A 16,933-nucleotide genomic window follows, 5' to 3' on the forward strand; every position below is an offset into this window, starting at 1 on the left:
TACACTGAAACACATTTGTAGAGAGGCAAAGTAGTTACAGAATACTACTTCTGGATTTTCTATGTTCTTTCTTGGATTTTGACAAAATTGAGTAAAAGAAATGCCCATGTTACAAAATCTACTTTGCCAACAGGAACACTGCCTGACCATGTGAAGGAACAGGGCTCATGGTATTTCTTCTTTGGATTTCTGCTCTTGCTCTATTCTCTTCTTACTACTGCAGTTATAATAGGAAGAGAGAGAATGTGTGTGGGGCGGGTGGGGGGGGTGGAGGGGGGAGGACTGCTGGGGGAGGAGTGGGTGGAGGGTGGGTCCTGCCTTGCTGTGGCTTCTGCTTTTTTCAGAGAACTTCAGAGAACGATGTAATACCAGTTCTAAAGGAACAACATAGGACTCTTATTTGCACCTCCCTTCCCACCCCCCTCGGGTTTCCTATGTGCACTTCAGATGCCTGATACCCTTGATAGGACTGTTGGTGTTACTCTGGCCTTAATCACTTTATCAGGCAGCGAGGTTCTGCTTTTCTGAGAGGCCAGCCACTAACCCTGAAGTCCCGCATGGCCTCTGCAGAGCGCTGCTCAGTCTCTGGAGACATCAGTGACAGCTCGTCTGCGTTTCATCAGCTCACTGGGCCCCGCTGCCAGGGCCTCCCCGGCGTCAACAACAAGTGTCGCACCTACTGCAGGAACAGCCCTCAAGTTTCATCACAGTGATGCTAAAAAACATTCTCCAGCTTCAGCAATGACCTAGTTCATTCGAGGGCAGGGAAAAATGCTCTCGTTCCAGAACTTCCCTGGGCACGGAATTCTCCCTCTTAGGAAGATAGGAGCTTTTCTGGAAACAGACCCAATTGTGCTTTGACCCGATCGTGGACAAGACCCTGAGCCCTGTAGCTCCTCTGAATCCCCAAGCCCAGGAACAGGGACGCCCCATCGATGCCTCCCAGGCAGCCCGGGGAGCCCACCGCCGAGCCAGCTCTCCCCTCACGTCTCTGGGACAAAAAGTATTGAAAAGTAAGTATCTAGACTTCGGCTTTTATGTAAGGAATAGCAGTGCTTTCAGTATGAAGTCGTTTACATTTTCTACAACAGGGAACAGAGCAGACTGTGTCCTTGTGAAACAGAACAAAGTGAAGTAAGGGCTGGGTGGCATATTTGGGTTGTAGGGTTTTTAAGTAGCCAAATGTTCACTTTCAGTTTAGGTTCCTTTTGGGAAATTATTGCTTTTTAATGTCTGCTTATTCTGGCTTGACAATAACTTTGAAAGATTCTTTCACATCATGGCTATCATGACACTTAGAAAAAAGTCAACCAAAACTTAGAAAAACAAACATATAGGATGACTCAAAGGAGTGATTTGTAAAGGCTTTGCACAGTCACATGAACTCAGGCCCCAGATGCCTCTGCCTGGAATATCTGGGTGTTTTAGTCAAAAGTTATTCCTTTTACCTGGGTGATCATGATGATTGGAAACCCCACGTTCTGAGTGGACACAGAGGAGTCACGTTACTGAAAAGCTACCGGGCATTTCAAAATGGCTGCTGTCAACATCCATCCAGGCGTTAGAATAGCTTTTTATTTTATTTTTTTAAATTGTAGTAAGAACACATAACATGAGGTCTTTGCTCTGAATACAGTGGAAGGGTACAGTGCAGTATTGTTAACTAAAAGCATGACGTGGTACTTGAGTTGTTACATTGATCTTTAAAAAAAATTTAAGACAAAAAGTCAACCAAAAAAAGCCACCGATAAAATAGCACCCCGGTCACGTTACATACTGATGAACACATCCAAGCTTTAAAACCACTGATTAAGGGTGTCAGTTACAGACGTCGAGCAGTCATTTAAAAATAGATAAAAGCATTTAGAGCTGTTTCTGCTCTCATTATTTTCTTTCCACACCTTTTCCTTGAGTAAAGGTTGGCTTCAGTTTTTAAGATTAATTAACCAGGAATAGTAAGAGATGCTTTATAACAGCCCCCAGCTAAGGGAAAACTGAATGCACGTCTTTGCCGTGAGGCTTCTGGGCTGAAACCCAGGGCCTTGTAGGCCACCTTCTGAATCGACAAATTGACAGGCAGGTCCTGCATTAAAAGTCACCAGTGGTCAGTAAACACATTCAGATCTTGGAAATCCGGATTTTTAAAAAAAATGTATTTTAAAGTGTTGTTTTTTTTTTGTTTTTTTTTTAAATCCTTATGCGAGGATATGTTTAGAGAGAGGAAGGAAGAGAGAAAGAGAAACATTGATGTGAGAGAGAAACATCCATTGGTTGCACACACCCCCCCCCCCCCGCCCCCATGCAAGCCCTGACTGGGGATCTAACCCAAAACTTAGGTATGTGCCCTGACTGGGAATCAAACCTGCTACTTTTTGGTGTGCAGGGTGACACTCCAACCAACTGAGCTACCTGGCCAGGACCAAACTCAATGTATTTTAGCTTCTAAATTACATTGCCCTTTTGAAATTTTTGCAAAACATCCGATCACAGTCTGGGAAAGATTTTTAGGTACAGTGAAACTCCTATTTTCATCATCTGTAAAGATCACCCCTCCTCCACTTTTAATTCCTTTTTAACTGTCCCATGCACACTTACCTGTAGGTATCATTCTATGCATGGAGGATGCCATGAGTATCCTAATCTGGGTGGAGAGGGAGAGAAGCTGGTGGTGTTGAGGAATAAATCCCAGGCTCTGGGGTCACAGTTGGAAGTAAACTCTGACTCTAGCCAGCGGTGGGTAAACTACGGCCCGCGGGCTGAATCCGGCCCGTTCAGCTGTTCTATCCGGCCTGCGGAGCCGAAAGAGCCGAGGGTTCTCTTGCTCTCCCCTCCGCTCCTTTACTTTGAATTTATATTAGTTCACACAAACACTCCATCCATGCTTTTGTTCCGGCCCTCCGGTCCAGTTTAAGAACCCATTGTGGCCCTCGAGTCAAAAAGTTTGCCCACCCCTGCGAGTCTAGCCAGGTTTCTCAGCCTGTCTGAACTCCAGTGTTCTCATCTGTAAAAGAAAGATAACAATATCCACTTTCACAGGGGTGATGGGGGATTAGCTGAGTAAACACCTCTAAAGTATCTGTCACGTTGTAGTTTTTCTAAAGGCTAGTTCTTTTTTTTATATATTTATCTTTATTGTTGAAAGTATTACAAATGTCTCCTTTTTCTCCCTTTGATCCCCTCCACCCTGCCCCCTTCCCCTCCCCAGGCCTTTCTCACACTATTATCTGTCCATAGGCTATGCATATATGCAAATAAGTTCATTGGTTAATCTCTTCCCGCCTCCCCACCCCCTTTCCTCTGAGATTCAGCAGTCTGTTGCATGCTTCTATGTCTCTGGATCTTTTTGTTCATCAGTTTATTTTGTTAATTAGATTCCACATGTGATAAATGAAATCATGTGATACTTGTCTGTCTCTGACTGGCTTATTTCGCTTAGCATAATACTCTCCAGGTCCCCCCCATGTTGTCTCACAGGGTAAGAGATCCTTCTTTTTTACAGCTGCATAGTATTCCACTGTGTAAATGTACCATAGCCTTTTAATCCATTTTTAATCCATCTACTGATGGGTACTTGGGCTGTTTCCAGAATTTAGCTATTGTAAATAATGTTGCTCGGAACATAAGGATGCTTATATTCTTTCTGATTGTTGTTTCTGGCTTCTTAAAATATATTCCTACAAGTGGGACCATTGGGTCATGACAGTTCCATTTTTTTATTTTTTGAGGAAACTCCACACTGTTTTCCATAGTGGCTGCACCAGTCTGCATTCCCACCAGCAGTGTACTAGGGTTTCTTTTTCTCCAAATCCTCACCAGCATCTGTTGTTTGTTTATTTATTGATCATAGCCATTCTGGTAGGTTTGAGGTGGTACCTCATTGTCACTTTAAATTGCATCTCTCTGATGATTAGTGACATTGAGCATTTTTTCATATGTCTCTTGGCTATTTGTATGTCCTCTTTGGAGAAATGTCTATTCAGATCTTCTGCCCATTTTTTAATTGGGTTGTTTGTCTTCCAAAGGCTAGTTCTTCCTCTCAGCTAATTAAAAAATCTCTCTCTCTCTCTCTCTCTCTCTCTCTCTCTCACCCCTAAAATTTCAGAATGCTTTTATGATATAAACTATAAAGTAATAGAAACTACACATTTTTGACATTAGTGCAATGATTAAACAAAAATAATATAGAAAATAAGACTGTTTTGAAGGAAATTCTGTACTTGAAAACAGTGTTTGAGAGCAAAATTTTTAAAAAGATTGTATTTTAGAATACATCTACAATAAGTAAGAAAAACTATTTTTGTCTGAAAATGGTTGATGATATATTCATTATTTAAAAACAGAGGCAGAGACTTATCAACACCACCTGGAAATGCTTTTTAGTACGTATCAGCACCGTATTTAAATACGAGTTTTCATGAAGCCACAGGAATGGAAGGCAAAAGCAAATCTCTGTGATTATTGTGAAAACTGAGGCACAAGCCCAGCCTTTCCCAAAGGTCAGAGTGGAGCCCTGCATTGATTCCCTTTCTGTTAGACACAGGCACTGTAGGGTGAGTGGGGTGAGAATGCTCTGAAATGGACTAGCCGTTGGGTGGCCGAGCAGAGACAGTAGCTGAGTGGGCCATCCCAGGAGTCATGGCGGAATTTGGAGGTCAGTGATGAAGGTTCATAATGAATAGGATACACCCTTGTTCCGAGGTGAGGGTGAGTCAGGCACAGAGGGATGTAGCAGACAGGTATCACAAGCAGGGCTCATGGGATAGCTCTGAAGAATTTTACCAACATCTTTATTATCTCCCTGATGGTCTTTACCAAAATGCCCCATAGCTTTTGCCCAGGCACATCAGGGTATCTTGATAAATTCTTTGCTTAAGTTACTGACAGGTTCACAAGGACCCTGTTATTCTGGGGTTAATTTTGCCAAGAAAAGAAATCTGGAAATTCACATATGTAAAAAAACTTGGGAGAAGAATATACATATTATGAACTTGGGAGAAAGTGATCGTGTCATCTCAGGGATGGCAGAAATAAAAGTAAATGCCCGACTTACATGACTGAAAAGAACATTTTAAGATGTTTAGAGCCCTCATTGAGATTTTTGCCAATGCACACCTGCCTGGGACAGCCCAAAAGGACCTGGAGACTTTGGACACCAGGTCAAAAGGAGGGACCCAGGTTAAAGAGACAACAGTTCTGAATCGCTCCCTTCTGCATGCATGGCACTCTGCTCCTCCCAGGGCAATCCCTTCTGTGGCTGCTCCGCATGTCCAGGGTCACAGAACTCACCTGATCTTCTCCTGGTCTTCAGTCCTGCTCTGACATAGCCAGGCTCATTCACTCCGCAGTCAGTAGTTTAACAGCATCCTCTAGTCCAGTGGTTCTCAAACTTTAAAGTGTAACAGAATCTGGAGAGCTTGTTAAAACACAGGTGACTGGGTCCCACCCACAGAGTTTCTGATTCTGAAGGTCCCAAGAATTTGCATATCTGACAATTTCCTGGTTAATGCTGACGGTGTGATCCAGGGACCACTCTCTTGAGAACCACTGCTTTAACCATTTCTTAGGCCTATAATTCCTGAAGAAAACCTATTCATGCTTGTTCTTTTCAATCACTAAACTTGCCTACTTCTCAGAAATGCAGCCACTATACGCTAGAGCTGTGGAGAAGCAGCTGACAGAGGAGTGTGTCTGTGGGGAGTAGAGTGTGGGGAGGACACACAGAGGCCATTTGGGAGGGGGCTATTTTTTTTTTTTTCCAGCTGAAGCTATCAGGGTAGGTAGGTTTCAAGGGCAAGGTAGCATGTGAGCTGGGGTTTGAAAACTTGTGGGATTTGAACATACCAAGATGGAAGGTGGTCTTCCTGTAAAAAAGAAAAAAACAAAGGAAAACCTGAAAGGCAGAAAGAGATAAGGTGTGAATGGAACTCAGAAATTCGTTTGGTTAGGCTAGGCTTTCTACAGTTGTCCCCAGAACTACCTTGGGGAATTCTTTGATTAAGCCATCTAACCTTAACTCCTTTACTTCCATCTCTAACTTGGTGAGGGCATGTCTGGGGTAGAGCTTTGGAATGGAGGTAGGAATTTCAGGCACCATGGGACAGGAGAAGGTATGGATGCTTTAGTAGGCTTCCTAGAAGTAACAATCAAAAGTCAGCTGGAACTAGCTTGAAGGGAAGTGGGCACTTACTGCTCACACTAAACTGAAAAGTCCAGGAGTTTGGTCAGGACCCCAGCTCTGGCTCCCTGTGGTTCTGGAGACAGCTCTTCTCTTGCTTTGGTTTCAACCTCAGGCTGGCTTTCTCAGTCTCAAATGGCTAGCCCCTCCCCTGGGTTCAGCATGCTTTCTTTTTCTGCTTAAAGGACCCAGTGAAAGACCTAAGCTTTGCACTGATTGGATCACCTCTGAATTACTTTCTGGAGAGAGCCATGTGCTGATTGGTTTAGACTTATGGATAAATGAATCACAGAGCAAGAGTACTTGATCAGTTTAGACCAATCAGCACCCACAAAGCAGGAAGGGCAAGGACCAGTCCACCCATCACCAGGCAGGGGATGGAGTTAGCTGGACAAGCGAACTGGCCCCTGTGGGAGGTTTGGGGCATTTTAGAGAAAGGCCAAACCATCTCTTTCCTAATCATCAGGTTAGCCCTGGGCAGCTTCCTACTGTGAAGATTTAAGGGGGTGGGGACAGCTTTAAACTCCAGCCCAGGCATTTTAAGATAGTCCTGCCTTTGGAAGGAAGAGACCCTTGAATGCAGTATCCCCCTCCTCTCCAGGTGCTTATCATTGGGTGTGGGGTCCTAATCTCTAAGGCACACTTTACTAAAGAAAATTAGATAAAGAAAGGTAAAAAAAATAAATAAATAAATTCAGAAAACAGGGAAAGTGGAGGTGAAAATAAAAAGTTTTCTCCTAAGACCCTCTGTCTGGGTTGAAGATGATGGTGGAAGGTGAGACTGGCATTCTCTGCCAAGTCCCCAAAGCTAGACTCACTGAGAGGTGGCATGTTCAGCATAATAAATCCAGACTCAGTCCTTACACCAGGGGCAGGCTTGTTATTGCCCACTACAGGGCAGGGAGTGGGTCAGGAGAACAGGACCTTTTCCAGGTCCTCCCTACACTAGCCAAGCCTGAAATTCCACAGGGAAATTCTCTACCTCTTGGTCCCATTTAAAGATAACATTCTCCAAAGGAGTTGCTCCTGGTTTTGTTGTGGATGGTGGGGAGGGAGCATGCAGATACAGGGAGCCTCGGAGGATGGGGGTGGGCCTGGGGGAACAGAGAAGAGGAGGAGGAACCAGAGAGAGGGTTGGTGATGACCCTGATGGCACAGGCCTACATGGGCCACAACTCTTAGCCCACTACATTCAACCTCAAACCACAGTGATTTTTACCAATTAATTCACAGGAGTTGATCTCATTAATAACACTGTCAAGAGCTGTGTATGTATAGTATCTTGGTCTTAGCTCTCTTGCCTGTCTTTACCCTGAGAGAGGACAGGATAAAATAGGAAGAGGAATGTATCCCATCAACATAATAAATAAAAAATCAGAGTCAAGAACCATGGACTTGACTGCCAACAAGGTGTGTGTCCTAGGAAAAGTTGCTTAACCTGTGTGTTCCAATTGTAAAATCAGGGGAAGTACGGAACCCTCTCACAGGTTTCATTTAACCCTGCGTGATTTTTTAAAGCTCTCCTTAAAGAATTGGAAACTGCCACAGATTTTAAGTAGCAGAGGACAGGAGTATCAATGGGAAGACTTTCTTTTTCATCTGTAAACAAAAAGTTCAAAACTAATCCTGAGCGCAGAGCAGCAGCTACATCTGTGTTCCGTTCCCTGTATCTGTGTGCCAGGCACACTGTGGGCACATGGAGTTGCTCACTATTCATTTTTAAAAGTTAAATTGTACTTGTGTATTGGGTAACATTTATACATTAAAAACATCCAAAAGGATATGCAGAGAAATCGCTGTCCTCAACTAGCATCCCTTTCCTCAAATAGCTGGCCTGGAGCAACCAGGTTCCCAGTTCCCTGTGTATTTCTAGAATCATTATGTGTATACACAAGCATATTGGAATATTCTTTTTTTTTCTTATACAAGTGATAGCATACTCTACACTTCCTTTTTACTTTGTTTATTTCATTTAACAATATATCTTGGAGATTATTCCATATCAGTGCATACAGAACTGCCTTATTTTGTAATAATATGTTTTTATTGATTTTAGAGAGTGGAAGGTAGAGAGAGAGAAAGAGAGAGAGAGAGAGAGAGAGAGAGAGAGAGAGAGAGAGAGAGAAACATCATTTGGCTGCCTCCTCCAGGCCCCTTACTGGGGATTGAACCCACAACCCAGGCATGTGCCCTGACTGAGAATCGAACCAGCGACCTCTTGGTACATGGGATGATGCTCAACCAACTGAGCAACACTGGCCAGAGCGAACTGCTTTATTTTTTAGTGCCTATTGCTTTGTTTTTTAGTGCCCATTGCTATTAAAAATTTCATTGTATAGATACAATGTAACTAGGTTTTTATTATTTTATTTTATTTTTTTAGATTGTGATTGATGGGTATTTAGGTGACTTCCAGTCTTTTGCTATCACAAGCAATGCTGCAAGGAATATAATAGGTGCTTATTAAATGTCTGTCTCCTTCATTCTCTATTTTAAAAAGTAACTTTATTGAGGCATATTTTTCACAGTGCATAAGTGTTCAAGGATGTTTTTAGTAATTTTATCAAGGTGCACAACCATCGCCATAGATCAATTTTAGAACATTTTCATCACCCCAAAGATGTCCCTCATGTTTATTGATTGCTAATTAATGTTCTGTCCACTGCAGCCACCTCCAGCAACCACTAATCTACTTTGTGGTTCTATAGTTTCTTTGGACATCCTGTATAATAAAAGCCTAATATGTTAAGTGTCCGTTCGACCGCTTGACCAGTCGCTATGACATGCACTGATCACCAGAGGGCAGATGCTCCGACCGGTAGGTTAGCTTGCTGCTGGGGTCCAGCCAATCGTGACTGGGTGAGACAGGCTGGACACGCCCTGGAGCCCTCCTGTGGTCCCTCCTGGCCCTGATCATGCACCTGGCCTGCACCCTCTCGCAATCCGGGACCTCTCGGGGGGATGTCAGAGAGCCAGTTTCGGCCCAATCCCCACAGGCCAGGCCAAGGGACCCCACCAGGGCCTCTTGTTTTATATAAATGGAGTCATATAACATGTGGCATCTTGTGTTTGACTTCTTTCACTGAGCATAGTAATGACAATGTTTTTGAGGTCTGTCCATGTTGGACCATGCATCCTAGTTGTTTTCTCTTATTATTCCATGGTATTCCATTGTAGGGCTATACCATATTTTGTCTATTCACTAGTTGGGCATTCAGATGTTTCCAATGGGCCTTTAGGTTATTTCCAATTTTTGGTAATTATGAATAATCCTGCTGAGAACATTTGCATGAAAGTCTTTGTGTGGTTAAATGGTTTCATTTCTCTTGGGTGGATACCTAGGAATGGAATTTATGGGTCTTTTGGTAAATTTATATTTAACATTTTAAGAATCTGCCAAACTGTTTTCCAAAGCGTCTGTACCATTTTACATTCCCATCAGCCATGTTCGAGGGTTGTTTTATCCATGTCCTCACCCACGTTTGGCCATTTGGCTGTCTATGTTATTATAGTCATGCTGAATGCTCTCTCCTTGTGGTTTAATTTGCATTTCCATAATGACTAGTGATGTTGAGCATTGTTTTCTTGCCTCTGTTTCTCACATACAACCCTAAAATCATACCCAAGATGGGCACAACGCTTGAGCTCCAATACCTGACTCTTTGCCCAGCCCTGGCACTTGCAGGCAGTGAGGAATTAGATTTGTTACATCAACCTACTGAAGTTCCCTTACGCTTCCAAGTCACTGTCTGTGAAACGGGAAAGAACACCCACCTGCTCATTTAGCTGTGAGGACTAAATGCCATGGTGTTTTCCAAGTGCCCAGCCTGGGCGCTGACACAGAGAAGACACCCCGAACACCTTAGTCGTCTCTCCCCACCTGGTCTGCCTCCCTCCACCCCCCTCCCAACATTTCCAGAACCCATCTAGAGAGGGTACTTTTCCCTAACTAATATGGGACTGGTATTAAGTGGCAGTGGGTGTGGCACCCCAATCTATGGTAACTCAGATGGCAAAATCAGGAACCGAGATGCCATTGGATTAGGCTGGGTAATCAGAACTAATCCCGCTTGTCCCCAGTGAGAGCACTCGACAGCTGGCTTTCCTGCCCCTCCAGGAGGGCTGGTTAGGTTATCTGTGTGGCTGAGGGCTCTTCCCTGACCCCTTCAGTTGACAGCAGCCACGCTATCTGCATGGGGCAGATTAGCCAAAATAAAACTGGCTTCAGTGGAGAGCTTTAAATATTCAAAGACTTTTCCCATAACCTCTTACCTGTTCTCCCCGTTTGAGGCGAGGATATTTTTGTAATTTTGCTGATGTTAAACCCTAATCTCTTGATAGCTAATGCATGTAGTGCTTACTATGCTATTTGGAAGAGCTTTATACATACTCACTTAATTTTCCTAATAGCCAAATGAAGTCATTACTGCTACTATCTTAGTTTTGCAGATGAAGAAACTGAGGCAGAGAGGAGATAAGCTAGTAAGGGGCAGAGCTGAACCCAGGAACTTGGGTGCTTCATCACCACAGCCTTCTGCTGTGAAGAGCCCTGCCCATTTTGGAGTGTCTATCCAAATGTAATATGCAAATACTATCCATGAGTAATTGCTATCCAGCAATTCCATTTCCCGGTATTTAGACCAGTGAACCACTTATGTGCCCAAGATGGCATGGACCACAGTGTTCTTTGAGACACAGTTGTCAATCTATGAAACTCCAGCCAAGATACACGTCATCAACACAAGAACAGACAGGTTAAGCGTGGTATTGCTGTGCCACACAGTACTGAGATCATCGAGCAGTTTTTAAAAAATGATGCAACCTTTCTGGGTTGGCTTAACCTTGTAAAACTGCCAGAACATACTATTAAGTAAGATAAGCTGACTGCATGGCAAGTATATACAGGTTAATGCCATACATACCAACAACATTATAAATATATATTTAAATGACTAGATATGTCCGTGGATAGGAAGATGCCCGAAAGAACAGCCAACATCTCCTCTTGGGGAAGTACTGAGATGAGGGTTAGTGCTTATGGGAGGCTTTACCTTTTATGTATTTTAAAGAATAGGAATGTACGCATTTAGGATTTGTAAGATTCAAGAGAAAACATTTTTAAAAGAAAGCACACAGCTCAATAATGCAAATCTTGTCTTCCTTGCGGTTAACGTGTTCTTTCGCCAAGGTTGTCTGTGAAACCCACCGCGGCCCCTTCTCCTAATGTCAGTCATTCTATATTGGTATCCAGCTCTAGCAGAGAATGATAAATCTGTCCTCAAGGATTCTCACCTTCAGAGGAGCCACGAAACATGAAACACGCCTGACTTAACTGTTCTTTCCTTCATAGTCAGCGCCCCACGCCTGCGGTGACTGAACCAACTATGTGAGTCAACCGATGTGTTCGTCAGTGTGGTCACCTGTGGGACATCGCTGTCAGGAAGCAGTCACTTGGGGAGGAGTCATAGATGCCGCATGAGGTCCTCCATGTCACCTCAACTCCGGACTGCTTGATTTGCCCTTCTTCCCTCTTCATCCTTAGCGGTGGACCCTGAGAATGGGGATATGAGGAGTCATGTCTTGTTAATTATGATTACAGATGGCTGGTATACCAGGAGAGATTTTTAGACATTAATTGGTATATCACTTAAAAAAAAATTACTGTGGTAACCCACAGCCGAAAAGGCTGAAACAAATGAAGCCTTTCCTTGCAGCCTAATGATTGCCATCTTGAACACCAAATATATAACGGGGTTTTCCTAGGCCACTGACATACATTATTCTAGGTCTTAGAACAGTATCATTATCTCTTTCTACAGATGAGGAAACAGACTCAGTACCTGGACCAGGTAAGTGGCAGAGCTGCATGTAGATTTGGCCATAGCAAGTGACAAAGCCTGGGTGTGGTCCTATGATGCTTGCTGGTCAGGAGAGTTTTCCAGCCAGGAGAGTCCCTTCTCTGCCTCACAACCCACCTTGTCTGGGTCTGGCTCTTAGGAGTGTGGAGAGCAGGGGATCGTCCCTTTGCTATAATGGCTATTTCTAAGGAAGCTGTAGATCAGCCATAAAAGGACTGAAGTACTGGTACCTGCTACATCATGAGAACCTTGACAAGATGCTCAAGGACAGAAGCCAGCCACACAGGATCACATATTGTATGATTCTGTTAGTATGAAATGTCCAGAATAGGTGGGTCCATAGAGAAATAAAGTAGATTGGTTGTTGCCCAGGGCTGGATGTGTGTTCCGGGGGAGGATGAGAAGATGGGGAGGTGAAAACTATGGGGTATAGGATTCCTTTTGAAGTGCTGAGAATGTTCTAAAATTGACTGTGGTGGTTGCACAACTCTGAATATACTGAAAGCCATTGAATTGTACACGTCAAAGCGGGTGAACTGTATGTGAATTACATCTCTTTAAAGTTGTTAAAAAAGAAGTTTTACAGAGATATCAGCATCACTGCCCGTCAACAAGTCAGATGAACTGGTGTTTCCAACTTGAAGCTGCACTTAAAAAAAAAAAAGAGTGCTAACATTTACTGAGCCTGTGCTTTGTGCCAGGCACTGTACTAAGTGCTTTACAGGCAACAACTCAATTTAATTTTCACAGCAACCTATGAAGCATCTACAACTAGTACACCTCCATTTTACAGAGGAGGAGCCTGAGGCACAGAGAGGTTGCAATATGTCTATTGAGCTGGTCAGGAGAAGAATCTGAACCCAGGGAGGCTGGCTCCGGAACGCTTCACCAATTGTGCTAGGTCACCATTCAAAATGATAAATGCAAGTGTTTTAGGACTAAACTCCTGACTCCTGGTCCACTGCTTTTCTTGGATAATGAAGCCTGACTATGTGCCTTGTCAAATCAATATACTAACTTGTGGATTCAAAATATATAAATTGCATATTCCTCATCTTTGGGAAATTTACTAGACCAGCAATAAATGCACAGAGTATCTTTATTTAGGGGATGATTCTAAATCTAACCCTCTCTGTCTCTTTATAGCGTTTCTCTCTCTCTCGCCAAAGCCGCACATTTATATGTTCCCCAACCCTTGTTCATATTTTATATTGATTCAAGGACAGTAGATGAGATTGTGAATACAAATTGCCTTCTAGTTGTGAAATACCATAAAAAAATTGAAATTGGATTTAGATTCCCTTCTTCCTCTCTTATGCTTATATTTAGCCCTGAAAGTTATTTGTTCAATAATCCGGAGAAATATCAACTTTTATCTCAAATCACACCCAGAGCTCCAGCTCAGACCTCAGAATGGGCTCAGTAAATGCATGGTGATAGCAGGAGGCTTCTTTCTGCACGTGTTGTGCAGGGATGGACCCAATTTCCTCAGCAGCGGGAGGATAGTGTGTCACCATCCGTTTTCCTGGTTCTCTCTGCACTGTTGGACCCACACTTGCTCTGGCTTATTCCTTGATTTAGCAATAACTCAATAACACTCACCAAATTTAAACATGTTCATTCTTGTGCAAGATGGCTAGCATGAAAGTTGTCCTTTTGAATTTTTTTTAGATACTGCTTTCAACCTTGTTAAGAACAACTTTTCCATTAGATATCCCTATGACTTTTAACTAAATACAAATACCAGTCAACTCTGACCTGTTCATCCCAGTAGAACCCTCCAATTCCTCACCCATCAAGTGTACCTGTCACTTAATCTGAGATGAAGGGGTCTACTTGCCACCCTGCAGATGGATTTTCTTCCTCTTCTGTGCAACCAATTTACCGTCTACATCGAGAGGGGCCTATGATGCTTTTAAATATGATACATGTTAACCAGGGACCTGCCTGTGGTCCAATCTCAGCATGGTTGCATTTAAAATGTCCTATAACAACAAATAACTGGAAATGCAATTCAAGTCTTTATTAAAGAATGTCAAAAGGATCCAATTCATCATCACAGACCAAAATGTCTTAAAATTCTCTTTTTATCTCGCTGGCTCCATCTTCCCCACATATCCCTGCAGCCCTCAAACTTCCATTGCAGCCCACAGGCTCTGTCCCACACCCAAGTGGTTTTTTCCTTTTTGATGCTAACATACAACTTCTTCAACTTACAGCTTTTTCTATCCTTTTCGTGGGTTGGTTGAATCTCAGTTCCTGCACACACTCTTCCTGAGAAAGGGAAGTGTATTCTCCTAAATTAAAAACTTTAACCCTGATATTCAGAGACCTTGCGGGTTTCACACATGGAATGCTTTTTTGTTTTCAAAGACTGAAAACAGAACATGTAAACAGAACATCTTGAGATTAAGGAAATGCTGTGGGGACACCAGAAGCAGCAGGCGAGGCCTCAGGGGGCAGGACTAGCAGGCGTTTGTGGGCAGAATGTTCCACGGGAGGGTCTACCAGGCAGGGCCGGCCTCCTGGGCCCACCACGGTCCGTGCCTTCACACAGGGCCCTGTGCCCAGAAGGGTCCCAGTGCTCTGTTTAATGTGCTGCCATTGCCCTCCTAAATATCTTAATCATACTTGAACAAGAAATCCTTCATTTGCATCTCTCACCAAATGACACAGCCAGTCCTGAGCAGAGGCCAAGGTCCTTGGACATGTTTACCTCCCATCCCAAGTCTCTCTCTGACTACTCACTTCCTACTCATCCGGCGGTGTTCAGGTGCTAGTGAAATCTTGACTTGTTGTCAGGGGACGTGTCTCTGGCAAGCTGTCTCTTGGGGTATCTAGAACAACCTGGAAAAGTGACAGGAAAGAGGGAGGATTGGTTCTGAGTGTTTAAGGGGCGGTCACACCCTCATGGAGAGGGGTGTCTCTTCCACGATACAGCTGTGGTGTTTAGATCCAGCCTCTTCCACCCAGAGCTTAGCTGTGGCTCATGAGTGTCTTCCCTGTCCGTCTGGGCTCTGGCTGTCCTGCCATCCTCCAGGACTGGGGGTTCTCAACCAGGGCTGCACTTCCCCGGGGACATCGACAATGTCTGCAGACATTTTTGATTGTCACCACTTGGGGGAGGGTTGCGACTGGCATCCAGTGGGTTGAAGCCAGGGATTTGGCTAAATATCCTACAACGCACAGGACAGACCCCACAACAAAGTACTGGACCCACATGCCAGCAGTGCTGTGGTGAGAAAGCCTGTCTGAGTGTCACCAGTGAAGGGGGCTCTTGCCCCCTCCCCCCAAGATAGCAATCAAGAGAGGAGGCGAAACAGATTTAAAAATAGAGGTTTAATAAAAATAGAAGTTTACTGCCCAGCCAGCGTGGCTCAGTGGTTGACCTATGCCACTGAGGATTCCTGGTTGGGGCACGTGCCTGGGTTGTGGGCTTGATCCCCAGTATAGGGCGTACAGGAGGCAATCGGTCAAGAATTCTCATTGTTGATGTTTCTGTCTTTCTCTCACTATCTCTTCCTCTCTGAAATCAGTAACAATATATTTTAAAAAAATAAGAGGTTAACTGAAAACAAGGTGGAGGGACAGGAGGAAGGGAGGAGCTTGATGAATCAAGAGAGTGTGCTCTAAGGAAAGCCTGGCTTCCAGAACTGCGCCTGCACTGGCTTATACTGTAGGGCCGGGTTCACACAGGCGCAGAGGGCGCTCTTTGCTTTCCAGGTTCCACTGGTGTGAGCGCCAATCCCAGCCTTGGATAAGCCCCGGGAGCAGCGCCACGCTCCTTCTCCTTCTCCATTTCTCTAACTCCTGGGAAAGTCAGACGAGTCCCCAAACAAATGGTGATGCTGGGCACCTTTATTTTTCAGATCCACGTGGCATGAGAGGATGACAGACTCAGGAGGGCCTCAGAGGCGCACACTGTGTTTCTTATCCACGCTGCTCTCCCAGAAGGTTCCTGAGAAGTCAGACACCGTGCTTCGCTGCATAATATCTGGTAACCATCACTAGCCGATCGCCCTCTGAAATCTCCCTGCCGATCAGGTTCTTTGGCCCACAAAGGCATGACTAAAACATCACCTGGGAAAATTACCTGGGAAGTTTATTCCAAGTAGCCAGTTGAGCAATTAAATCTATGACTTTTTTTTTTCTAAAAGATTTCTCTGAGTCACTTCCTGGACACATTAGGTGATCATCACTTCATGTTGTAGTTCTTTGTTAGGCAACTTCCACACTGGTTGTTTTTCCAGATAATCCTCCCTTAATTTCCTGTGGCCCATGGGAGTGCATGAATAACCTCACCTCAGACCATTTACCAGTATTGACCTCTTCTTCCATTGTTCTTTTATTGCTATCCCCAAACTGCCTAAATTCGTGTCCCCACTGCTTATCTCCTTCGGGTGTGCTAGTCAGCAGTGAAAAGGTCAACACCAGGCAGAGGTGCCCAGTGGAGGAAAAGGAGGAGCCTGGAATTCCTCCTGGGCGGAGAATAAATAGCCCAGAGCTGACTCAGAAGTTTTACTCCTCCCTCCCTGCCTCCCCCGCCCCCCCTAAAGGACTGATGAAAAGAAAGTAGAAGAATAATTGGGTAGGAAAGTGGAATCTTGTACCTGATGCACTGTTTTCTTTTTTTCTTTCTTGGATTATGGCTTCAAGTGGTGCTTTGTGAGGACAGACAGAAAACTCTTCTCCCCCTGATCCCTTCTTCTAAGTCTGGAGAGTGGGGCCAGCCTCTGAAATGGCGGTAATTCCTTAGCCAGAGTCCTAACAGAGTCTGGTCTCTGTCGGGATGCTGGAGTGTAAGATGTGCCCTCGGCCTCTCCAAGCCCAGAGCTGAACCCCTTTCTTTCTTGGGGTGTGTTCATAGCCATTCAGATAGAGAGATAGGCACAGCTCCACT

The 16,933-nt window shown here is 44.3% G+C and overlaps 1 protein-coding gene across 1 annotated transcript in view; it reads left to right on the forward strand.

Annotated features, from left to right (window-relative positions):
• Positions 1-731: 731 nt before the first annotated feature.
• The window catches only part of ALPK2 (alpha kinase 2), a 104,165-nt gene continuing 87,963 nt past the window's right edge, over positions 732-16,933 (forward strand). Inside the window, exons 1-2 of the mRNA XM_080686191.1 lie at positions 732-1,013; positions 15,903-16,030. Of these exons, the coding sequence (XP_080542317.1) occupies positions 15,922-16,030 (109 nt within the window). The 5' untranslated portion in view covers positions 732-1,013; positions 15,903-15,921. The remainder of the gene's footprint in view (positions 1,014-15,902; positions 16,031-16,933) is intronic.

The sequence above is a fragment of the Plecotus auritus genome, assembly GCF_963455305.1.
Source record: "Plecotus auritus genome assembly, chromosome: 8".
Taxonomy (NCBI): Eukaryota; Metazoa; Chordata; class Mammalia; order Chiroptera; family Vespertilionidae; genus Plecotus; species Plecotus auritus.